Source organism: Mya arenaria, chromosome 1 (assembly GCF_026914265.1).
Source record: "Mya arenaria isolate MELC-2E11 chromosome 1, ASM2691426v1".
Lineage (NCBI taxonomy): Eukaryota > Metazoa > Mollusca > Bivalvia > Myida > Myidae > Mya > Mya arenaria.
The window spans coordinates 38,339,640-38,365,654 of NC_069122.1; the positions used below are offsets into that span (position 1 = coordinate 38,339,640).

General features: G+C 34.3%; 4 protein-coding genes across 4 annotated transcripts; 2 read left to right on the plus strand and 2 right to left on the minus strand.

Annotated features, from left to right (window-relative positions):
* The first annotated feature begins 4,278 nt into the window (after positions 1-4,278).
* Positions 4,279-7,386, plus strand: LOC128226913 (interferon-induced protein 44-like). Its single transcript, XM_052937027.1, has 6 exons — positions 4,279-4,822; positions 4,995-5,059; positions 5,342-5,542; positions 5,947-6,078; positions 6,498-6,669; positions 6,934-7,386. The coding sequence occupies exons 1-6, from the start codon at positions 4,279-4,281 to the stop codon at positions 6,990-6,992; spliced, it is 1,173 nt and encodes a 390-aa protein (XP_052792987.1). The 3' UTR covers positions 6,993-7,386.
* Positions 7,387-8,185: 799 nt separating this feature from the next.
* LOC128226922 (complement C1q-like protein 3) lies at positions 8,186-9,511 on the minus strand. The gene is made up of 2 exons (XM_052937039.1): positions 9,356-9,511; positions 8,186-8,518 (listed from the first exon to the last, which is right to left on the minus strand). The coding sequence occupies exons 1-2, from the start codon at positions 9,509-9,511 to the stop codon at positions 8,186-8,188; spliced, it is 489 nt and encodes a 162-aa protein (XP_052792999.1).
* A 7,465-nt stretch (positions 9,512-16,976) lies between these two features.
* Positions 16,977-23,099, plus strand: LOC128233290 (interferon-induced protein 44-like). The gene is made up of 6 exons (XM_052947003.1): positions 16,977-17,638; positions 18,011-18,075; positions 18,919-19,119; positions 20,550-20,681; positions 20,968-21,139; positions 21,764-23,099. Exons 1-6 carry the CDS (start codon positions 17,098-17,100, stop codon positions 22,102-22,104), a joined length of 1,452 nt encoding a protein of 483 aa, XP_052802963.1. The 5' UTR covers positions 16,977-17,097; the 3' UTR covers positions 22,105-23,099.
* LOC128226930 (complement C1q-like protein 3) lies at positions 23,044-24,748 on the minus strand. Its single transcript, XM_052937051.1, has 2 exons — positions 24,551-24,748; positions 23,044-23,376 (listed from the first exon to the last, which is right to left on the minus strand). The coding sequence occupies exons 1-2, from the start codon at positions 24,746-24,748 to the stop codon at positions 23,044-23,046; spliced, it is 531 nt and encodes a 176-aa protein (XP_052793011.1).
* Between the last annotated feature and the right edge of the window lie 1,267 nt (positions 24,749-26,015).

Here is a 26,015-nt window from a genome sequence, read left to right on the forward strand (position 1 = left end):
TCACTCAATTTCTCTAGACGATACATCGTGACAGACGACACGGTTCGCCCCTATTTAAATAGTGGGGCCATATTACGAGTATGAAAACGACAGTGGAACCGACACTGGAAAGGGTGGTCGGTACCATAGTGACAACAAACACTGAACAGTTTTGGACCAGTGCAGCGAAAGTAGGGAACAAGAAGATAATGGGACCCTTCCGGTGGCGATCATCGGTCATAGGAAGCCTGGGAAGAAATAAAATATTTAGATACAAAATTAACCTTTTGCGTTACTGATGTTTAAACATTCCGATTAATTATAGTATACCCATAAATATAGCAATAATAATTAAAAGGCCCGTATTATTTGTTTACATTATAATTATAATATTAAAGCTGTTATGTTGGAACTGTCATGGTATTATGTCGTCCGCCTATCCGTTATCTCAAATGTTAGAATACTATGATATTGATATTTTCTTAATAACTGAACATAAGTTATTACAACGATCTATGTTTTTATTTCTATTCTATACATCAAACTTATCATTCATTTGCCATTGCTGATACTATTACGAGTCAGTATGGTACCATAAAATGTGGTAGATCTGGTGTAGCGGTTATGTATAAAAATTCATTATCATATTGCATAGAACCAATTGAAAATATTTCTAACGATAAATTTAAGTGTTCAAATGCATCAATTCTATACACATTTTGTATATACTTACGAGCTTGTAATGATTTAGATTATTATCAAAACATATTAGGAAGCGTTAATTTGCCATTATATCCAAGTGGGAAGTGTTATTGTTGCTGGGGACTATGGTCAGTTTCTATAAGACGGCGATCGAGGAAGCGGCAAATCAAGACTTCTCACAATTATCATAATTAAAAACATTTTAGTATCAGCGCAACAGTTCTGTACTCAATGTGACGCTTATACGTGTGTGCCAAAGTAATCTATACTGGACTATACATGTATAGATCTAACATTACGAGAACAGGTTAAACAATTCAAAATAATTGACAGTGATAAAATAATGATCATGCAATTTAACAAAGCCTAGAATTCATGAAATTAATGGTTAAAAAGCTTGTATAGCCTGGAATAAAAAGACAAGAATCCAAAGGCCGCGCACACCCTAGTACGTCTAAGAAGGATCTGCATGGCGGTGTGTAGGCCTCAAGGAAATGAATCCGGTACTTATACAATAAATTTCTTGATAAATTAACACGTACAGTGGAATTACATAATAGGCACTTCTGGAAAACCATTAAGCGAAAAAAGTGGCGAGCGAATACAGATGTGCAGTGAATAGTTAGTTGATAGTGTTTAGTATACTAGTGATATTGATGAAAACAGGTTCCAAAAATATTTTGAAACTGTTTTCGACCAAAATTATTCACTATTAAAAGAAGATACAAAGATCATGAAGTGTGTGAATGACAATACACCAGATCCATCACTTGTTGTTGATAGTGGACTGATTGAAATTGAAGAAGCTATGAAAACGTTGAAGAAACAGAAATCATCTGCAATTGACGATATATATCCAACGAGCATATCATTTATGGAGGATCGAAAATTCAAGAAGCACTTAATAAATTATTATTTCTGTGTTACACAGTGAAAGAGAATTAGAGAAATGGAATACCAGCATTATAAGTTCAATATACAAAGGAAAGGTAAAAGGAAAAAACAATCCGTTACAGACCCGTCTCTCTGAACCCATGTTTCTGCAAAATATATGAACGGGTTTTATTGTGGGATACATTGTACTGCAATAGGCAACTTATACTTCTGATGATTCTAAATTCTGTAGAAATAATCCATCAAAAAAGGATTTACCTCTGTCGGGTAACTAGGTAATTATAATTATTTTAGAATAATACCATTGATTGGCTATGGGGTAGGGCCAAAGTTCCCGTACTTTGATTTCTTGACTGTGGGTTGGAGCGGGCTGATGGAGAATCTGTACCTGGCCCTTTTTGGGTTCAAATAAAATAGCTTGGTTTACACTCACGGCCAGTTTAGGCGCTGCTTCTGACCTTTAAAACGGAATTAACATGTTTAAATGTAATATGACGTCCGGCATAATCATCTGTAATTCAAAGCAAATATCATTTCAACAGGTCTAACAAGTTTTAGGGCAGAATTCAGAACAATCACTCTCACTCACACTCAATGAGTTAAACCTCTGTAATCACATAACGGTTGAGATATTTTCGAGTAAAAGGTATATCCGTATTCCAAGGTGAGACTCAAGTGTTTTGCGTGAGTGGGACATTTGTGAGTGCTCGGCTAGGCCACTTGAACGACTCACGAGGATAGGTTGTGAATACGAATTGAATGAGTGTGAGTGATAAAAGTACATAACAAGTAGAAAAGATGAAATATATCAGATATTTGGAACAAATAAGGGACATCCTCGTTCCCAGACAATTTTTAAGAGACCGTGATAATCATTGAAGTACATGTACTTCAATAATGTGGCCTTCTATAAAAAAAAATCAAAAGGATGCGACAATCATATATTTGTTTTGTTTCGTAATGATTTTGATGATAATTCAATGTTTTTTATTCGTACATTAACATAGCGGCCTTAAATTGTTTCTACTTAAAGCATTTTTATATGAGTTTTTTCTTAAACATTACTAAAATAATTGTTTTCCTATGCAAAGAGTCGATCAAGCAGTCTAGCGGCCTAGCGGCGTGCAATTATACAGCAGTCCTAAAAAGGGGGGAACTGCTGATATTCGCTAAAGGGTGTTGATTTATGAATAGAAACATTTAATTTATCATTGTTTTAGACAAGAACGCATGCAAAATGCTTTGGAATGGGAAACAATTTTAGGCCGCTAGTCACATGAGGCAGCTAGGCCGCCAGGTCGCTAACTTTACGCCGCTAGGCCATTTCAGAGCGTGGTCAGGGTATTGATATGTATTTTCTAGCCTACATTCAGTTATCATCATCATTATTATTATTATTATTATTATTATTATTATTATTATTATTATTATTATTATTATTATTATATTACCATCATCATCATCAGCAGCAGCACCACCACCACCACCACCATCATCATAATCAGCAGCAACAACAGCAGCAGCAGAAACACCACCACCACCATATCATCATCATCATTATTATCATTATTTTTTATGATTATTATAATTATTATTATTATTATTATTATTATTATTATTATTATTATTATTATTATTATTATTATTATTATTATTATTTAAACGCCCAAGACCGCTTAATGCAGAATACAAAACCAAGATTGTATATGAATACATATTTAAATCAGGTGATAAAATGCAAAACGGCTACAAATTTAAAACAATAACACAACAACAACAACATGCATTTAAACGCATTTTGCAACAGTTATTTACCATCCAAAACGTTCATTTTTATTAACCACTTGTTTTAAAATGCAAATTTCAGATTCAGAATAACAATTATTGTCATTTTTTGTCGCTGTATCTAACAATAAGGTACTCAAATCTCAAATAAACATATGTTTACAATGTATAACACCACCATAGTCAAACAGATTATCCGATATGATCATGTAAACATACATGTATATATACTGTAATGGTCAGATGATAAAGTTCAGTGTTAGCGAGGCGTGTGAATACGAACAGATCACTTGAGTGTCACTCCCCTTATTCCACTCAAGTGATCACTTGATTGTCCCTTACGGATATGTGGTTGGAGTGTGAGTGAGAGTGGATGTTCTGAATTCGGCCCTTACAATTTCAAAATTATATACTACAACATTAAATACATGCATACTAAACTATAGCCTTGGTATCGCAAGTGCATAATTTATGTTATTCACCATATACTATAGCATTTTAGACAAATATAGAATCAATTGCAAATGTTATGCAAAGTACACAAATGAAACTTTGTTTTTATTAACAATTTATTTGACATGACAACAGATTGTAAAATGTTTCAAATGTTCGATAATCAGCCGTAAACTTTAATCCAATACATGCGATCGGGTTAAATTGCCGGGTTAAATTGCAGAACACTAATAACTTTATTGATAAAGAAGTAAATAGACGTTATAAACGTCTTAAGTAACTTAGAGTTGTCGTTATTTAAAGCCTATCGCTTATCACAAGGAAGTAAAAAAAGTTTATTGGGGTGTATACATTAAGTGGTGTTTGAAACTTATTGAATTAGAGTATTTAACCGTAAACGAATACATGTTTTAGCTGACAGCTAGAGATTAGTCATATGAACAAATCGTATAAGCTTTAACCAATATGGGTAAAGATTTAACAGAAAAGGACTTTGATCAAGTTGAATTCTGGATCGGAACTGGACCCAAAACATTCAATCTGTTGTACAGCATAACAAGGGATGGCTGTGACGCGAGTGTGTTTCATCAAAAATGTGACAACCAAGGACCAACACTAACAGTCTTGTACAACAAGGAGGGTTCCGTGTATGGAGGATACACAAGTGTTAGTTGGGAGTCACCAGTGAGTTTCGTTAACAAATGTGACGGTTCGGCATTTCTCTTCCAACTGTATTTTTCTGGCATTGAGACGCCCAAGAAATTTTCAGCAAAGACCGGTCAACAAACAATTAGTGCAAATACCGGTTATGGACCAATATTTGGAAGCAGTTCATATTGCGACCTATATACATTTAATGGTGCCGTACACAAGTCTTCTTCGGGAGAATACAACCTTAATGGACACATGCAAAATTTTGGTACATTGTACGAATCTAAGGAAACATCGTCCAATGATATCAACAACGGACACCTGAGAATGACAGAGTTGAAGGTTTACGTCATCAAAAGTAAGGTATTTAGTTTTGATTCATGATAATACAATATTAATAATTATTGCTTTTATCGCATTATAGATTTGTCGTGAAAATAGCTGTCTATTATACTATAGTGTATTCATTAGTTTGCAAATTTACATAAGAGAGAAGAAAAAAAGCTTGAATGATGTATTTTTCGCATTAGATGGTCAAAGAAAAACGCAAGTTTTACCGACTCCTTGGAGAAAGACAGCAGAATGGTCCCCTAAGGTAAACTAATCATACAAATGCTGAATATCAAATTATGCGTGTTATCTTTTCTCTTGCTTCAAATAAAATTCTTAGAATAGTTACTTTAGGTTTTCCGGTGGTTAAGAGAGATTTGTCAGTAAAATAGAATTGTTTTTATGTGTTATGTTTTTGTCTTGTGACGTTTTGTGTCGCTTGTTTGAATTTCAGGCTGCTTGGCTTATTTTTGTTCATAGTTTCCATTGAAATAGTTCGCCGTAGTTGCATGATTGTCGTAATGAAACAGATATTTCCATTTGGCAGTTGCTAGAGAGCTTGAAAGAAGAAGTGAAAAGCATCCAGCCCCTTGAAGAAATTGATGTCCCGCATTTCAACATTCTCATCATAGGGCCTTCAGACTCGGGTAAATCGAGCTTCTGCAATTTGGTAGCCTCTGTGTTTCGCGGAAGAATTTCCCAACGGGCTAGAGTTGGTAGAAACTCGCAAACAAGTACAACGACAATGGTACGACTTATACTTATGACCGAAAACACGTTTTTATGTTGTAAAGATAATGATTTGCATATTAAAGCGAACAATCAATGTTATTGTACCGAATGACATACTTGCTTGATTTAACTGTGAACTTTAATTTCACATTTGATTGGATCAAATTCGACAAGTTTGACAAAAAAAAGGCATGAGTTGTTTGGTTTGAAAACATAAATATATCCTCTTGATAGGTATGTGTGTCTGTCTGAGTGTCTGTCTGTCTGACTGACTTTTTAAATGGATTTTTGTATGTCTGTCTGTCTGTCTGTCTGTCTGTCTAATGGCTAAGCTGACAAACATTCCAACTTACCTCGATCAGTCAATGAAACTTGCTAGTATCTATATTTCCGACATACTTGTATTAGATACAATTTCAGTTTACGCCATACACGGTTGGTGGCAAAGCCTGCCTCAAGCTCTACGATACAAGAGGCATAGCGGAGACGGACACATTGGACCTTCTGCAATGCAATTTCATACTTGACGGTCATGTTCCAGATTTTTACGAGGTAGGTTAACCAATTGTAAACCAATGTGGCAAAACGGATAATAAATCCATTCTTTGAATAAAAGTGACAAAACAACATTGGTTTTTACCTTTACTGTCAGTGGACCATTTTCTTAACTAAATTCGAGTTGCATAACGCCTTCAGGAAAACACCTTAAGTGAACAATTATGTGTGTACTATCAACACTGGGAATATGTTTAAACAGGCGGTCCCATTGGACCGAAAGATAAACACGGTTTTAAAACTTACATTCCAGTTTCTTTTGTCTGTGTTTAGCTATTGGTTTTAATGTACGACCGTATAATTGTTAAAAGTTACTGTCATTAGAATTCCTTGATACTTTTCTGAAGCATCGTTTTATGATTGTATTTGTATTACAATAGAGCAGGAGCAATCCATGCATCATAATTTCTTCCTAGATGACGCCAACGAGTCTGATATCATTTGACGATTCAGATTTTCAACATAAGCCATCATTGAGTGACAAAATGCACTGTGCTGTATTCGTTTTGAACGGATCGACTGTAGGCGACATTTCAACGCCTATGTTGCACAAATTGATGTCATATCAAAATCTGTTGAACAAAAAAGGTGAAGTATCTAGCATTTTTATAATTCGACAGTTTAGTTGGTGAACGGTTCAAAAAACTACAAATTGCCTTCACGTAAATTTTCTAATCCAATTGTCGCATCATATAAGATAAATGAACTTAAATGACTTCAAGGGTTGTCTTTGAAGCATTGTTGTTTCAAACTTTGACTTTTATCTTATTTTAGATTGTCTATTTATTATAGAAGAAAACTATTCTAAGAATAATTAGCATGTAAATCATTGACACTCATTCAACATTTCAGGCATACCACAAGTAGTATTGGTTACGAAAAGTGATAAACTCTGCGAAAAAAACGGCTAAAAATATCAGTAACACGTTCCTCAGCCCAGCAATCAAAGAAGTAGTCGACAATGTGGCGGGCCTACTGAAACTTCCACGGAACAATATTTGGCCAGTAAAGAATTATGAAGAGGAGGTGGAAAGCGATGAGAACGTCAACATCCTTGCTTTGCTAGCTGTCCGACAGATCCTGTTCTTATCAGAGGATTATTTGGAAAACATGAAAGTGAAGCAAAGTAGGAGAGGTAAGGGGAAGGCAAATAGAAGCCAGGTTGATGGTGATGTGCTCGGATCAGACACTGCCTAAATATATTCATATATTAACGTGGAAATCGATAAAGACTTCAGATGATAAACTTGACTGAAAACAAATACCAGCTGTACTTACAACACCATACGGCAAATGCGTTTGATGGTGAAATGTTTGGATCACGCACTACTCCACCGTTAAAAAGTTATGGTTTTCGATACTTGAATATTTGAATTCTGAATGCCTGGCGGCTACATATGGGTTAAGGATTTATGTGTGCTGAATGAAAAATATGACACATTGTGATGCCAAAAAAGTCAATTATTATTCGATTTCAGTTCAGATAAAAAATATTCCAGAGCACAATTACTTACTCTTAGTGGTTGTTCGGTCATTTGCTTTACATATCAGTAGACAGTAAGCAATACCTTTCAGATGATACCTGCACGAAAAGGTTGCCATGCATCGGTTAGAATGAATGTAAGATTTTGCATGTGACCGCTATGGCAACTTAACAATTATTTCAAATGATTTTGACATCATTTGAATTTAAAATGTAACATAAGATTTGTATGTACAAGTGTATCCTTTGCATATTTTTTGTTTTGTTTAACATGTGTATTTACTCATTCTTAGTCATATGTATTATATGCTGTAAAGATCATAATCATTTTAATACCGTTGTGGGTTTGCAATTTGCAACAAATTATTATTACTGATATACATCATTTTGAATTCATTTGAATTTCAATGAAATAACTATTGTAAAACTATTCATATTATTTTATTTTTGATAAAACCATTATCCCATTAAACTACTAGCGTGAGTCTTGTACACGATTGTTCTTTGCCATGAAATGGCGACAACTAACAAGATTCCTATAAGGAAGCAGCTTCGCTTCAGCAATAATGCTAATTGTTTGCATGTATGCTTATAACCAACACTAATTCCCTGTAAACTCCTTTATTCTGAATACAAATAAAGTCCAGTGAACGTGGAAAGTCTTAGGGTTGTACTGCCATCGACGTGTCTTCCATTATGGGTTGCATCTACCCACACCTCGTCCCCCTGCTTCAGTTTCAAGATGATGGTGTTCCCGCCCTGAAGGTCTTGGTATTGGTGGTATGTATCGACTGCCGCGTCAATCACGTTCGCGCTGTTGAGTACAAGCTCCGCCCACATGTAGTGATTGGCGTCTCGTTGGCCAATGACAAACGTGAACATGTAGGTACCACCTTCCGGGCAAGTGAATGCACCGGTGTTGGGACTATAACCTGTACCGTCGTTAGCAAGGACCTAGAAAAATGTAAAACGAAGTTGATATGTTTTCATTTTTATTGTTATTATGTTTGCAATATTAGAAAAATTAGTAGCTTTACACGTTTAAAACAAATGTTCATAGCTTTGATAAGCTATACATGAAGAACGCTTTGAACATGTATATACATGTATGTGGGGGATATAGATGCGTGTTCCAGGAAATAGTATTTTCAAGGTGAATACCAATGCTATTGTTTTATGGTGACCATATCCATCATTATACTATCATTTCAGTAAATAGTTATTATGTAGAGCTGTTCAAATTGTCTATACTACATTCATATTCATTCATCGGACGTTTGTGATGTCAATTGCATTTTAGAGCTTTTGACACCACAAAAGGCACTTTATTATCAAAGACATCAGCTACAAACCACAGTAATTTTTAAAGCTAACTTTTATATTTTCTTTACAACATAAGGATACCAGTTTCATTCTTTGCGTGAAATATTACTTAATTTATAGAATAGGTGCTGTCCTAAGGTGATGTCATGGTCCAAATATGCCGAAAACGCAATACAACCAAATCCTGTGAAGAAAACAATATATGGTATATGGTGATCCACTTGACATCAAATGGGGAAGTAGCAGTACCAATGCGAGCCTAAATAATCGGTAGAAAAATAGTTCACAAATGAACGACCAGTGCAATCATTTACCACTAATGAATAAGGACCTGTCAAAGTTAGTTTACTGAAAGAAATGTTCTTCTCTGCGTTAGGGGATTATAATAAATAATTGGAGGAACGTTCCAACGAAATATTAATTTATCAATATATGGCTTAAAAGGTAGTTGTCTTTATTGAAACCAACCTTGTCGGCGGCTGGTTGCTTGGTTGTGAGGAGGTGTACTACTCCCTGAATTGTCATTGTCATGCACGGGCGAATCAGGAAGAGTTGTTGTGTGCACATGAGTTTCGTGGTGATGGTGGCCATCCGAAGTTGCTGAACTTTGGTGAGTTCGACCATCGCGTGATACATAAGAGCATGTATGGTTCTTGTTAGTTCCATTGTGGTGATGATGCTGGTGGTGGTAAGTATGAAGTTGATGCTATGATGTTGTATTGTTTTCGTGCACACCTGATTCAGTGGACTGATTGACTTCTGATAAATGCGAAATGTGTTTTGGATGATTTGTAACTGTGTGATCATGACCGAGATGAATACTGTACAGGCCAGTTATGGCCAATAAGTGATTTTCCGTGTCTGATTTGTGATGACTATGAGAGCCTGGTCTATGAGAAGAATGGGTGCTTTGAGCTTGGTGTGAATGAACCGCCGTGATGTACAGGCCCGCTACTGGGACCAAACAGCTTTTTAACCGGATCACAGCCCGACTTGTGACCCTTGTTTTCCTGTTTAAATTGGATATTTGTGTTTGCTGGGTATACACGGTCCGTCAGAGACGGTGCATATTGTTGTTCAGCCCATTGATGATGTGTGCTTGGCTAAGGACTGTCCTGTCTAGCTGTGAAAGTTTGGCGTTGCTTCTCCTGAATAAGTAAGAACACGGAGCTGAATCAAATACACATTTTGCAATTGCCACTTAAACGTAAGCTTTCGATGTTTTAATGGTTTATGACCACGCGTTTCAATATAAGGCAATGGTAAAAGGTAGCATATAAACATCTTTTTAACTTATTAAATACCAATACCGCTATATCCAATTATTCTAATGGAACTTTCAATCGTGACTGTGATACAGAATTAGTTTTACTCCATTTTCAAGCTTTGGTAACAATCACCTTTACGCCAAAATTGAGTGCATATCGAAATATTTACCATACCTTGCAAATTTTCGAGTCTATTATTAACAACATTTCTTGCATCGTCCTTTCGGGCAATTGTAACATCTATGTTGAATGCTGGAAACTGTAAAAAGCAGCTCAACACACATACATAGGCTTTCATGTTTATATGCCTGCCTTTTGCATGGGCAAATTGGTCATGTGGATAACACAACAACATATCCTTGCAAGGAATGTTTACTCTGATTTGCGTTTATTTTGAAGCGATATCGAAACGTTTGGAAGGCATGGACTTATCACTATCAAACCTCTGATGAATTAGAATGTCAACGGCCGGATAGCTCTTAAAAGGTACGACCAAGTCAATTAAAGGCAACTATCAGACATAGCTTGCCTTAAGCAAGAACATATTTTTTAAAGATGTACTAGTATTTCAATTTGAACAAGAGTGCCGATGGGCGAAGCTAATGTTAGTCGGTTTTCTTTTAGTCTAGCAAGGGGCAAAACTCATTAAGTATAAAAGTCAGAGTATAGGACTTTCTGTTCACGTGCGATTTTTCTCTGACAAAATGAGAAGAAAGTTTCATTGGAAAATCTTCAACAGTTTTCCCGGCATGTTCAAGATTAAAGTTGTTTGCTCTATCACACCAACGGCACCAAGGTTATCACAATATCCCGAATGTTTTATTCAAAACGTGAAACGAAAGCCTTTCCCTGTCATTATCTGCACGTCAATCGTAAGGTTGTTCAAAGGGCATCGTGTCCATTAAATCATTCGGATCGTTTTGTTCTCGCACTATTTGTTGGTTGCCATAAGAATCAAATGATAAATTACGTGCCAGTGATTTAAAACAAGGCAATATTTACGGTCTACATACTTGCACAAGCTTTTATCTGAATGAAATAAAACCATCTTACTGGAGGTAAATATCATTTTAGAAGTACGGGTCACATATTAGAGAACCAGATTTAAATGTTATCTATTTCTTTTGTCAAAATTACATCCGATTTACAGAAACAAGTTAATTTACATATCATATGCAAACTTACTGGTTTTAAGTTCTAATTATTCTTGCCCAACGTAATGACAAGTTTTGCTTTTAAAAAAGGTTGGTTATATCCAGAAAATTGGAGGTGCGAGTTAAACGATCTTGCAGGTTAATTAAAATGTCCAAGATATACCCATGATGAAATAACACACAAGTTAATTTGGTAAAGTGTGTAATAATACTGGGAAGGTATTCATAAAGCATATTACGCCATTTTCTAAGTTGAGTCACTCTCCTTTTTGAATAATCCTATTGGTCATATGATATAAGAACTAAATAGTTTTTGGAATGCATTGGCATTGACCTTGTGGTATATATACCTTAATTAAAAACAAACTGTAAAAATCTTATAAAATGATGATTGTTTTAAGAAAGCAATTTAAGTTAGGAAATGACTTAAGATGCTCTATAATTATGGCCGAATAACTCCATTTATTCCCATAAACAGTATAACCAGGTTTGGTCAATATTGGATTAGCTGTACGAGGAGACATCTTTGTGGAACTAGCCTGCCATGCCTCCATTATTGACCCATAAAACACATGTGTGAAACAAATGTATGTTAACAAAGACACCACAAGGGAATGCAAATACTGATCTATTTTAATGTCAGGAAAGGTACTTAACTTGTATTAAAGCAAGAGTTAAAGCTGCACTCCCACAGATTGACAGTTTAATTATCTGACTCATAATCAGCTGATTTTGGCGTCAATGACTTCAATGTAGTCATAAGTAAACATAAATATTAAAATCTGTGATCTGAACTCTTGTCAGCACTCAAAACATTTTGTATCACAGGTTTCCAGACAATTGCACAACAACTCACACATTTATAGTCAAAAAAATAGAAAGTTGTCAAATCGATAAATATGTGAGAGTGCAGCTTTAATTAGCCCTTTTAAAACACATCATCATGTCATCAACAGACACGGGTGGAGTTAAAAAACAGAACCACTGACAAGAAAAAAATACAAAATCATAGGCATAGTTTCTTTAATTTAGACAGATTTAAGTTGGAGTTTCTGTTTCTGTCGCTCTTGTTTCTGAAAAAAGGGAGCAAAATTGTTGTCAGAAAAATGTATGCATTATATGCAATAATAATAATGTCGTTAACCAGTTGTTTTTCTGCTAAAATTTGGATTTTGTTTCCACCTTTACACTTAAAGCCATTAAAAATGATTGAAAGTTAGAAACAAACAACTTTAATATCATGACTTTATTCTTTTTGAGAAACAAATGTTCTAAAAACTATGAAACATATACCCTTTTTTCAACTGGGAAACAACCGATTGTGTTATTAATTTGAGGGGTGGAAGGTTCTTCGTGACATTAAATAAAGAAGCAGACATAACCTTGGCATTTTCACCCTTCTCCTTTTATGTTTTTGTTCATCCTCAACATGCTAATTATTTCAGATTAATAGTGATACTTATACATACACAAACCTTATTTTTTAAATACTGCTTGGCTTAAGAATGTCAATAAGTCAAACAAGCCCGGCGATTTTATCAAAATCTAAATTTGGAACATGCCCTATAACATGTTGACAGTGGCATACTTGCAGGTTTCTACCTATTTTAATCACTGACTGTTACAAGTAAGGTCGGACAACATTACCAACTTATACATTACATACTTAAACATGTGAACAAGACAATACCATATGTGTATCATAATTTTTAAATACTGATGTTGCTAATCTCTTTCTCCAACTTCATGACTTTATCAAGAAGCCAGTGATGAAACTTTATACGATGTCATGATTTAGTCATCAAGTAGTCGGTACTGCAGTGACTAGCGTTAAAACTGCTTGAATGCATCGCTTTAACGGAGTAATGAGTTTATAATGTATAGCTAGCTTCACAGTATTGTGTGGAAACAAATGACACATCAAAGGCTATGACAACACCAAGGTAATCTCTCTTCTACATTTCTGTAAATATGGTACAGAACATTGATCATGAAATGTAAAATATTTAACAGTTATAAGATAAAATCTTGATCATAATACTAGTAAGATTCCATTGATCGATTATAATCGAAAATTGATTGGTTTAGCCAAAACTCGGCGACAATCGATTATTTTTGGTCATAATCGATCATCGATTCAACCGGCGAGGTGTTTTTCTTTTTTACTGTCGTTATTTTCGTTCGGTAAATGTCTTCCAATTTTGTCCTCTGAGTAAATGTATACATTCGGAAATGTTCAGTTGTTATATTTAACAATATGGCAAAAGGCAACAACAACACTTAATATTTGAAACATAAACAAACTATAAGCAACCTTAAGGATTACAAATTATTGCACAAGAATAAAACTGCAATTATGGTGTTGTCAAAATCGATCATACTATCGATAATCGTTTACTTGAGGTGGAACCGATATTAATTATATTGATAACAAAGAGGTGTTTGTCAAACATTATGCCCCAATTAGCGCCATGTTTTCAGGATTATTTGGACAATTGTATGAAATTTGCATGGACCGAAATGTTAGCTGATTTGTCATTGACATTGGATGCGTTTGAGGCAGTCTTAAGATTATGATCATTCAAAGTGTGAGGATAGTAGGTACAGTTTTTAATTATGTTCAGATGATGGCTGATTTGTGCAGATAAAAATAAATCCTCTTGGCAGCAGAAAATAAAAAATATGACAAAATGTTAATGATGAGTATGAGTTATGACCATAACCTTTGACTCTATGACCTCAAAATCCATAGGAGTCATCAACTGGTCACCCAAAACCTAAATGTCAAGTTTGAGGGTCAGTGGTGCAGACATAGTCCAGTTATCACACAGACAATCTTCTTGAACTCAAGGTCACTGTGACCTTGATCTTTGACTCTTGAAATAAAAGGGGTTATCTACGGGTCAGGCCCAATCCCCAAGTCAAGTTTAGGGGCCAACAGTGCAGGCATTGTAGAGTTTCCATTCGAAGAACATTTTCAAATTCAAGGTCACTGTGATCTTCACCCTTTCAAGAGATGCACTTTGTATTTATGCTTAAATGTGTTTAACTTTTTTGCATTTCGTATTTCATCGGGAATAGTATTCCAAACCTTCATACTGTAGTACGAAAAAGAATCCATGAAATAGTTAGTTCGCAGTGTTTGTATCAAAACTAAATCTTTTTTTTGAAATTGATCTTAGAGAATAGCGTTCATTATTTGCAAAGATTAGCAAATCAGACATATACCTCGGGGCTTTCCATTAAGGGTATTATAGAAAAGGGTTGCACAGTAATATTTACATCTGTCTGTACACGTTTGCCACTGAAGTTCTTGATATCCGTTTGGAGATGATCGTTTAGGAATTTTAAGAATGATTTTTGCAGCCCTATTTTGCACGGATTTAACTTTATGGAAGTAACTTGAGTTTCCTTTGCCTGAAATATGACAACAATAATCTAAAATGGAAGGATATATGCATTGCAAAACAAACTTTTCATCTCATCATTGAGTTTTAAACAATGGACGTTTCAGAAAAGAGATTTTACAGTTGATCTATTTCCAAACAATTGCGGACGCCATTTTAGGTTATTATCTAATACGTATATAGATTCCAAGTAATTATTGTTTTTTATCGGTAGTAAAATTTGAAACAGTTCCCATTTTAACACTGCATTTCAAACATGCATCCAGATTACATGTACAAGTACAAAAAGTGCTCACGTAGCTTGGCTGTCAGTATTCATATTTGACTTGATTCGTATTTAATAGGAAATCAGGTTCATACTTAAAATGCGCTTAATTTAGATAATATGTTCCGTCCTGTTGACTTAATTGTAATTGCAATAAATGCATTTCTTTAATCATCCTGCTGTTAATATATTTTGAGTGGGTCAATAGTAGTCATTTGTACATATGATCTTGCCTCAATTTTCATTGCTTAAATGAACGGCCTTTCAGCAATTGCAAATATTTTCCGATGAACTCAACACATTCGGTAACGTTCGGATCGCGAATCATCGCATATTAATATACATGTAAACAGAACATTGTTTATCGTATTATTGTTTGGATTGTTAAATGTTTATCATGTTAGAAGGTGTTAATTAATGACACGTTAAATGTATTGTTCTCATTAGCGTTTAATTTCACGTTTGAAAGTGATTTGAAAAGATATTTTTTTCTCGCGTTATTGTGACGTATACTGACAAACTGTTTCCGGTTACGGTCAAGTCGTTCTATACACGGTTTGGGTGGAGAAAACATTCCTGTAAGGATTTCTGATATAAAGACTTATTAATTGAAGTCCTTTTTTAACAATTCTTAAAGGAAATAATAAACTGGTGTAAATATATATTCCAAAAATAAACCTTTTTGTTGGAAAGCGATACAAAAGGGTCATTCTAGATTATCTAATTTTGTAAAGATTAAATGTGTTCATGCATATCTAACTGTAACATGATTAAAACAGAACTAGGTTTGTTTATACCTGAATTAAGCATGGCTGTGTAAAATATTATTGAATTGAAATTTACTTCATTTTTAAGTTTAAACTGCTAACATGATGTTTTTCAAATGCTTTTAGGATTTTAAAATTAAAGGTATTTTAGAAGTTTAAGCAATCGATTTTTAGATTCTTCTGCCCTATTGTTTGTAATGAAATTAGTATTTTCCATTTAGATCTATACAATACATTTTTGTCATAGTTAACATTTTATAAATGTTTTAACTGGTTTCGGGTTATGTTATTTTCCACTGAGATGTTTGGCAGTTGTAGTGCCAGAGTTGCTCGGCTACATCAAGTTCATTCAAGTGACACTCTTATTCAAAATCAATACATAAACATATATAACAAACATCAACTTTGAGTGATAAACCTTTAACAACTTACTAAATAATCCCTTTATGGACAATATTATTTTTTGATTGTAACCGTGCATTTAATAGCAGAAAGCGCAAAAATATTGAATGATATTTAAGCATGTACAATCAATAATTTCTTCAATGTTTCGAGTCAGACATCCCTTTGTTTCTTTATAAGAAGTAATTGAGGAAATGTTTGGCCGTGATATGCCAACATTTCTTAATGGATATTGTCCATTTAATTCTAATAAAATGTGCAATTTACTATAAGATAATTTGTATTATCTTTTGTTTATAACATATTCTTCTCATGCTTTTGTGTACTTTATCAAATGCATAGTTGCTCTATTTAAGCTGATATGAGAAGGACAACTCAATGTTTGCTCATATATATTAGTATAATATATCGATCATAATGTATACACTATTATTGTAGATATGTCTGTGAATTGTCAACTGCAGGAAAACTGCTTGTTATTTAAAATGGGTTAAAACACTTCCAAGTTGCATTGGCAAACGTTTCCCTTTTACTTTTAGTATGTTTTACTTAGTCATTAAGTAAAAGTGTCCGGCAATAATACTTCAAACCCGTAGCGCCTTGGTTCATATTAAATTATTAAATCACCATAATGGTAGATATTTTCAAACTAAAAAGGGTTCAATTGAACACATTTGCGTAGGACAATTATGTGATCATCAATTTTCATGAAGGATAAATAGCAGAATACTAAATTATTTAAATACATTTACTCGAATAAAAAGTATTGCTTTGGTAATAGTGCATGTTATCCTAAGTAAATTAGAGTAGTGGTTCTTTCTTCACTCATAATAAGGAAGTAAATATCATCTTTTAAAATTGTATAGTTTTACAAAAGTTTAAAAGAACCGATAGTGTTTCATGCAATTTATTTCTCAAGATACATGAACTGAAGTTTGAATTAAAATATGTGTACGATTTTAACGGAAAGTGACTTTGATCAAGTTGAATCCTGGATCGGAACTGGACCAAAAACATTCAATCTGCTGTACAGCATAACAAGGGATGGCTGTGACACGAGTGTGTTTCATCAGAAATGTGACAACCAGGGACCAACACTAACAGTCTTGTACAACAAGGAGGGTTCCGTGTATGGAGGATACACGGGGTTGAGCTTGGAATCGGGTGCTGGAAACAGAAATGACAACTCGGCATTTTTATACCAGTTGTATTATTCTGGCCTGAACACGCCTAAGAAATATTCAGTTAAAATCGGACAAGCAGCCATTTGTTCAGCACCACACTTGGGTCCGTTATTTGGAAGTAATACTGCGTATGACGTATTAACATTTCATAGTATCGTTCAAAAGTCTTCTTCGGGAGAATACAATCTGAATGGTGACATGCAAACATACTTCGGTAGAAATTACGACACTGCGGGAATATCATCCAAGGAATTCAACAACGGACACATTAGAGTGACAGAGCTGGAGGTTTATGCCGTCAAAGGTAATGACTGTACTTTAAATTTGTATTTACAAATCCTCGTATATTTAAAAAGGGTTAAACAAAAGTGAGTCTTTATTGTGTTTTCTTTCCTATGTCAAAACTATATAAATATAAGATATTTGTACTGGTTCTTGCTGGTATCATCCGTATTTGTAATTGTTATTTTATAGGTTTTACTGTTCATGTCCATTCATGTGCAATATAGATACATGCACGTCGTTAAATTATTATCAGGTAGTTAGAATAAAATAAGTATATCCGTATATAACAGTGCACAAAATGTTCAGAATAAAAAAAAAATAATCGTTAACTTAGCTTATAAAGTAATAGAAGACAATTTAAAGAGGTTTTAATATATATTTTTCTTATTAGATGTCAAAAGAAAAACGCCGGCCTTACCAACTCCATGGCGGAAAACTGCTGAATTTGGGACAAAGGTAAATTAATTACGCCAGGGATAATCAAAATAACGTTTGTTTTATGGCCCAATATTTAGTTTTGATTTTGCTGCTTTTGTTGCTGTTATAAGTGGGACTTCCTCCGTTCTAAAACATGTGTAAATAATTTTGGAAACTGCAGGGACAAGCCCAATAGCCAAAACGTTATCAAAAGAAAACCCTGCTTAAAATGTACAAGTCTAATGTATAACATATATTAAAGTTGAACGAGAAACACACAACGTAGAAGCAACACAGACAGACCACATTTCAAAGTGAAAGGAACAAAATATAATTGACTGTCGGGGTCACCGAATCGGTCAGCGAATCAGGAGTTCAGTTCAGTAGTGTCTATGTCAGATAATTTATTCACATCACAAGAACTTGTTAAATATTTGTTTAAACAACTTATTTTAAACAACATCCAAATTTGTTTTACAAACAGCGAGGGATTTTCTATTATCGTTCTTCAAATTATGTGATCAGTATGCCACATTTATGTTCAGACGTATGCAGGGAGCATTGAATGCTACTTTAGAATTAAACATGCCTCATGGTGGTCAAATAACGTAAGATTTCATGCTCAGTAACAATTCGAATCATACTATCTTGAATCTTATGATAAGCAGCGGCATCAAAAAGCTTTACAAACTGTCAACAAGCATAGAACGTTTGACTGTATCGTTCCTATACTTAAGAATTAAACACTGAACAAAGTGACAATATCAAAAATGTTTGAAGTAGTTCGAAGAATAGCGTTATTCTGCTTTGAAGATGATAAAATGAATGTATGTACATGCGCTATCGAAGTCAGTAATAACACAGAAACGTTGTTTTTTGTAGATGTTGGGGTGCTTGAAAGAAGAAGTCAAAGGCATTCAACCGCCAGAAGGACTTGACGTGCCACATTTCAACATTCTATTGTTGGGGCCTTTAGGCTCGGGTAAATCGAGCTTCTGCAATTTGGTGGCTTCTGTGTTTCGAGGGAGAATATCTCACCGCGCAAGAGTAGGTGGTAACGCGCAAACCAGCACAACAACCCAGGTATTTTTATTCCCCTCAGGCGAAATTATTGATATAAGGCTATAGATTTGCGTTGTCCGTCCGTTCGTTTATCTTTCCGTCTATCCGTCTGGATTCATAACTATTGTAATGCTGGATATAAAGCAATATTACATATATACAAAAGTAATTGCCTTTTAATTAATTAACAAAAGCTAATGAGTCGTCGTCGGACGGTTCTATGTGACTATTTGTGGGAAATTAATGAAACTTGGGTGAAGTGTGTATCACAATAGTACGGTGGTGAATGCGCAAGATGCGTCTAGATCGGGTCAGTAACACAGGGGTTATTGCCGTTTAATTAGTGAAAAAGGCTTTAAAAATGTCTGTCCAGAGCCATTACTATGTAACTAACTGACAGAAATAAATATACTTATGCCAATTTTGTACGAATATATTGCAATGGTTCTCGTGCAAGATTCATCTCGATCAGGTCGGTAACACAAGAGTTGTTGCCCTTAATGTAATGGAAAACAGCTCAAATTGGTCCAACCACAGTTACTTATGTTAAACCTAATGCCATAATGTAATGAAACTAACATGAACTGTGTACACTCTTTGCTTGATGGTGCAATGATTTTTCAGTAACATAGAAGTTATTGCCCTTACATTGATAAAAGAAATCTCAAATGTTATATATTTATATATAACTAAATGACAGAAATTAGTGAAACTTACATATTTGTCAGTATCATCACTGTTGCCTTTAAAGTAATGCAATGATTATACTTTAGTTTGGCCCTTAGAAGGAATAAGTATTGCATTCGATTAATGTCGGTGCAAAATTCGGCAAAGAACGGCATCGGCGGCAAGACAATGATGAGTCACGCGCTGTGGCGTAATATGTTTGTATATATTTTATTGTACACCTAATGTAATCATAATTATGATATTTCAATAGATGAAATCCACAAACATTAACTTTACAAAATTATATCTTCAAAACAAAACAAAACAAAATAACCCTTAAAAGATGTGATACTGAAGGAAATTCTTGACGCATGCAGTGATTAAAAAATGCTGCGCGTCATGACGTCAGAAAACATCATCGCACGCAAAAAAAATGCGTTTTTCTATGTAAGCTTTCACAAACAAATGTAATGCAATATATGCTAGAAAAATCCGACCCTCGGATTTGCTGCGTAGCCGGTACCTCAGCAAGCCTCGTTACCTGGCATTTCGCAGGTACCCACGGGTCGGATTTTTCTATCCGGAACGGAAACACATGACAGATAATATTATTTCCATATCATCCCTTTAAAACAAAATGTGTAGCCATACGTTTCTGATGCATTGATGGCATAATTCTAACTATGGTTTTCTATATGAAATCGTGATGTAATAGAATATCACAGACAGATACTGGTCAACAAAGGTAGCCATGTTCACAGATAATTTAAATACGATTACAGCTTACGCCTTACACGTTTGGGGATACAGTCAGCCTTCAGCTCTACGATACGAGAGGCGTAGCGGAGACGGACACATTGGACCTTCTGCAATGCAATTTCATTCTTGACGGTCACGTTCCGGATTTTTATGAGGTAGATGTTATATTTATTTATTCTATCTTGAGATAATCAACTTTAACAAATGCATACTGATAATATCTAGGGTGATATCTATATCAAGTTTTAAATGTATGAACTACAGGCGCAAACCCAGCATATATTGAATTATTTGTTTAAAAATGATTAATGCGAACATTATCAATAAATGACAGTCTTTTTGCAATAAACATAACGAAAGTAATTTCACGTAACTTACTTAGAAAAACATGATTTACGGGTACTGAATATGATGGATGATGTTGTTGGGTTTGTTTTGCAGATGTCACCAACACATCTCTTAAAATGTGACGACGCCGAATTTCGTCATCAAGCCGCGTTAAAAAACAAAATCCACTGCGCTGTGTTTGTACTGGATGGTTTGATTGTTGGCGATATGTCCAAGTCAATGCTGCAAAAACTACTGTCCTATCGGGATCTATTGAACAGAAAGGGTAAAAATGATATGTATGGATAATTATAAACAAACTGTGGCTATCTTTTTGGAGAGTATCTGCATTTTTATATGAATATGAGCATTATACCTAATTCAGATTAATTCGTAGAAAGTACATTTTTATGAAAAATATATCAATAACACATTTGTTTTAAGATTAAATGTGCACTCTTACTCCCAAATAAGATTTACCGCAATAAATCATATTGTTTTAATATTCCAAAAAGGATTAATCAAATTTTATGTCGAAAACAATGGTTCTTATGCCGGATATCGAGTTTAAATTGAAAGAAATGAGCATAAAACACGGTATTTTTACCTAATGAGACTAAAGTAGATCAAAGTTAATCATTCAGCTTTCATTAATCATTTAATATTTTTGCGCCTTCTGCTATGAAATACACGGTTACAATCATATTATCAGTAGTTAATATTTTTAATAAATGCATTATTTATTAAGTAGCCAAAGGATAATCATTCAAAATATGTTTGTTATACATGTGTATGTATTGATTTTGAATAAGACTGTCACTTTAAGTTTATTGTGTATACATGCATAATGCATACGTGCAGTTATTTAAACTGAAGAAAAAGTTCATAATTACATGTATTTTACTTCTAGGAATACCACAAGCGGCGTTGATCACAAAAATTGACAAACTCTGCGAGCAGTCGGCTGAGAATATTAGTAACACTTTCCTTAGCCCAGCAGTCAAAGACCTTGTTTACAATGTTGCGGACCTACTGAACCTTCCACGGAACAGCATTCTGCCTGTTAAAAACTACGAGGAGGAAATGGAAAGCGACGAGAACATCAACATCCTTGCTCTGCTTGCTGTCAGACAGATCCTTTTCTTTGCAGAGGATTATTTGGAAAACATGAAAGATAAGCAAAGTAGAAGTAGGGGAAATGCAAATAGCGGTCAGGCTCATAGTGATGTGCGCGGATCAGACACTGCCTAAATATTTTCATAAACTAACGTGGAAAATGTTAAAGACATCAAATGATTAACTTTACTGAAAACGAATACCAGTAATGCTTTCTATATCATTCTTCAAATGGGATTGACGGTGAAGAGTTTGGAGCATACACTGCTTAAATAATTTGATGTATACACATGTTAACGTTCTTTTCACCGTCAAATACTTAAGGTGTTCGATATTTAAATATGTATATTTGGAAGGCATGGTTACCCCATATAAGTTTGGGTGTTCTTTGTAGAGAGATGAAAAAATATACCGAGACACCTTGTTATTGCAAAATAGGTCATTTCATATCCGATTTTAATTGAAATAAAGAAATAAAATAAGACAAAAATTACTTTATCTTAATGTAAGTTCGGTCATCTATTTAACATATCAGTAATCAGTAAGCAATTCTTTTCAAATGATACCAGCCATGAAAGGGTCACCATGCATCGAAATTTGATGGTACACGGGATTAAATAAAATCATCAGACAAATAGAATATTCGAATACCTTTAAATTTTAATTTCAACATGTAGTGTTGAGATAGTAAGAATTTGCATGTGAACACTATGGAAATTAAACAATGATTTCAAATGATTTTCAAATGATTTTGACATAGTTTGAATTTAAAATGTTACATAAGCTTTGTTTGAACAAGTGTATCATTTGCATACTTTTGTTTAAGACGTATCCATTTGTTATTACCTATGTACGTTGTAGATTGTTGAAACAGTATAAATTCATCATACTTTATCTTTTCATATTTACTTTGCGATATATCCTTAACCCCTTTAAACTACTAGTTAGCCTTGTTCTTTGCCACGAGATATCGAAAATAAACAAGACCCATACAGGGAAGCAGCTTCGCTTCAGCAATTATGCTAATTATTTGCATGTATGCATATAACCAACACTTATTCCCTGTAAACTTTTTTATTTTGAATACAAATAAAGTCCAGTGAAACTGGAAAGTCTCAGAGTTGTACTGCCCTCGACGTGGCTCCCAGAATGTGTTGCATCCACCCACACCTCGTCCCCCTGCTTCAGTTTCAAGATGACGGTGTTCCTGCCCTGAATGTCTTGGTATTGGTGGTATGTATCGACTGCTGCGTCAATCACGTTCGCGCTGTTAAGACCAAGCTCCGCCCACATGTAGTGATTGGCGTCTCGCTGGCCAATGACAAACGTGAACATGTAGGTTCCGCCTTCCGGGCAGGTGAATACACCGGTGTTGGGACTATAACCTGTACCGTTGTTGACAAGAACCTAGACAAATATTAAACGAAGTGTATATGTTTCCATTTTTAATCACATTTTGTTTACATTATGCGACAAAAATAAATTAAAAAATCACTGTGTCATGTCAAAACTTAGTAACTTCACATGTTCTAAAATAATATTCATAGCTTTGATACATGAAGAACGCTTTGAACATGTATATTTGTGGGTGAAAATATAGTTGCGTATTCAAGGAAATAGTATTTTTAACGTAAATTCCCATGCTATGGGTTTATGGTGGTGGACCATTATATTATCATTTCAGTAAGTAGTTTATTTATAGAGCTGTTTAAGTTGTCTATTAAACATTCTCATTCAGTCATGAGATGTCAATTGTATTTTAGGGCTTTTGACACCACAAAAGGCACTATCATAACAAAGACGTCAGTTTCAAGCCTAAGTAATTTTAACAGATAACCTGTTTTCTTTACAACATAAGGACACCTAAGTTTCATTCTTTGCGTGAAAGATTACTTACTTTGTTGAAGTGTCTGGTGTGTCATGGTCCGAATATGCCGAAAACGCAATACCACCGAACCATGTGAAGAAAACAATATATCGTATAAGTAATATATAAAGTGTATACATGTAATGATGTAAATTTGTCAAATTAGAAAACGTCTCTGAAAAGAGTCTGGTGATCCAGTTGACATCAAATGGAGAAGTAACAATGTCACTGCGAGCCTAAATAATCGGTAGGAAAATAGTTCACAAATGTATGACCACGGCAATTATTTACCACTAAGAACAAATGGACTTGTCAATGTTAGTTTAAAGATGCACTATTACTCAAAAATAAGGTTTGCCACAGATTGTACAATTGTTTAGATATACAGGATGAATAAATGTCCAAAACAATTGTTCTTATGAATGATTCCAGTCTAATTTGAAATAATTGTGCAGAAAAAAACGTTATTTCTAACTTATGAGGTGATAGTAAATTGATCACTTAAAAGTTATGTTTGTTATACATGTGCATGTATTGATTTTGAATAAGATTGTCACTTTAATGAAAGAACTGTTCTTCTCTCTTGCGTTAGGGGATTATAATAAATAATTGGTGGACCGTTACAACGTTATCTTTATTTTTTAATTCGTTATTTAAAGTACAAGAATTGATCAATATATGGCTAAAAAGGTAAATGTCTTCATTGATACCAACCTTGTCTACGGCGCGTTGATCGGTTGTGACGAGGTGTATTACTCCATGAATTGTCATTGCCATGTACGGGCGAATAAGGAAGAGTTGTTGTGTGCACATGAGTTTCGTGGTGATGGTGGCCATCTGAAGTTGCTGGACTTTGGTGATTTCGACCATCGCGTGATTCATTAGAGCCTGTGTGGCTTCGTTTTGTGCCATTTCGGTGATGATGATGTTGATGATGGTGAGTATGATTATATTGATGCTTTGTATGGTTTTCGTGCACACCTGTTTTAGTGGTCTAATCGATTTCTAATGAATGTGAAATGTGTCTTGGATGACTTGTAGTTGTGTGATCATTACCGAGATGAATACTGTGGAGGCCAGTTATGGCCATACGTGATAGTCTGTGTCCGGTTTGTGATGACTGTGAGTGTCTGTTCTGTGAAAAGAATGAATGCTTTGAGTGTGGTGTCCGACTTGTGACCCTTGCTTTTCTGTTCAAGTTGGATATATGTGTGTGCTGGTTATGCACAGTCCATCGGAGGTGGGGCATATTGTTGCTCAGTTCATTGATGTTATGTACTTTGATAATGACTGTCTTCTCTAACTGTAAAATTTTTGGCGTTGCTTCTCCTGAATACGTAATAATTCGAATGTGAATCAAATGGAAATTTTTCAATTGCCACTAAAAACGTAATCTCTTAAGTTTTAAATTGTTTATAGAAACGCGTTGAAATTTAACTAATTAAACTATTAACATGATGTTTGTCAAATCCATTTATCATTTTAAATAATTTAGGTATTTTAAAAGTTTAAGCAGTATTTATGCTACCATTTTAATATAAACAACACGTGATTTCATAGTTAACATGTTAACAGTTTTTAACTGATTTGGTGTTATGTTATTTTTCACTTCTAAAATATAATGACTGCAGTTGTTGTGTCAGAGTTGCTTGGCTACATAACGTTCTTTAAGCATGCACAATCAATAATTTCTTCATTTTTAGGTATTCATTTGTTTCATTATTAGAAGTAATTTAGTGAATGTTTGGCACTTATTTACTATTATATTTAAATTTAGTTTTGTCCTATCAATTCTACTAAAAAACTACGATTACTCGTATTGTAATATTCTACTGTACAATCATTATTGTTAAAAGATAGTTTGCATTTAATTTCTGTTGGTAACATATTTTTCTTATGAATGTGTGTACTTTATCAAATGCATAGTTGATCTATTTAAGCTGATATGAGTAGCACAACCTAATTTTTTCATCATATAGATAAGCATAATATATCATATATAATGTAAACACTATTATTGTAGATGTTGTGTGTATATTAATTGTCAACTGCAGCAAAACTGCTTGATGTTTAAAACGGGTTGAAAGACTTCGAAATTGCATTAACATATATGACAAATGTTTCCCTTTCACTCTTGTTATGTTTCACTTAGAGGCAATAAGTAAACTTTTACTACAAA

Coding starts and splice junctions, on each gene's coding strand:
- LOC128226913 (XM_052937027.1), top strand. CDS start 4,279: ATGGGTAAAGATTTAACAGAAAAGGACTTTGATCAAGTTGAATTCTGG. Junction 4,823..4,994: donor GAAGGTTTACGTCATCAAAA/GTAAGGTATTTA, acceptor TTTTCGCATTAG/ATGGTCAAAGAAAAACGCAA. Junction 6,079..6,497: donor ATGTTCCAGATTTTTACGAG/GTAGGTTAACCA, acceptor ATTTCTTCCTAG/ATGACGCCAACGAGTCTGAT.
- LOC128226922 (XM_052937039.1), bottom strand. CDS start 9,511: ATGGTCGAACTCACCAAAGTTCAGCAACTTCGGATGGCCACCATCACC. Junction 8,519..9,355: donor AGCAACCAGCCGCCGACAAG/GTTGGTTTCAAT, acceptor ACATTTTTCTAG/GTCCTTGCTAACGACGGTAC.
- LOC128233290 (XM_052947003.1), top strand. CDS start 17,098: ATGTGTACGATTTTAACGGAAAGTGACTTTGATCAAGTTGAATCCTGG. Junction 19,120..20,549: donor AAACCAGCACAACAACCCAG/GTATTTTTATTC, acceptor ATACGATTACAG/CTTACGCCTTACACGTTTGG. Junction 20,682..20,967: donor ACGTTCCGGATTTTTATGAG/GTAGATGTTATA, acceptor TTTGTTTTGCAG/ATGTCACCAACACATCTCTT.
- LOC128226930 (XM_052937051.1), bottom strand. CDS start 24,748: ATGGCACAAAACGAAGCCACACAGGCTCTAATGAATCACGCGATGGTC. Junction 23,377..24,550: donor ATCAACGCGCCGTAGACAAG/GTTGGTATCAAT, acceptor ATATTTGTCTAG/GTTCTTGTCAACAACGGTAC.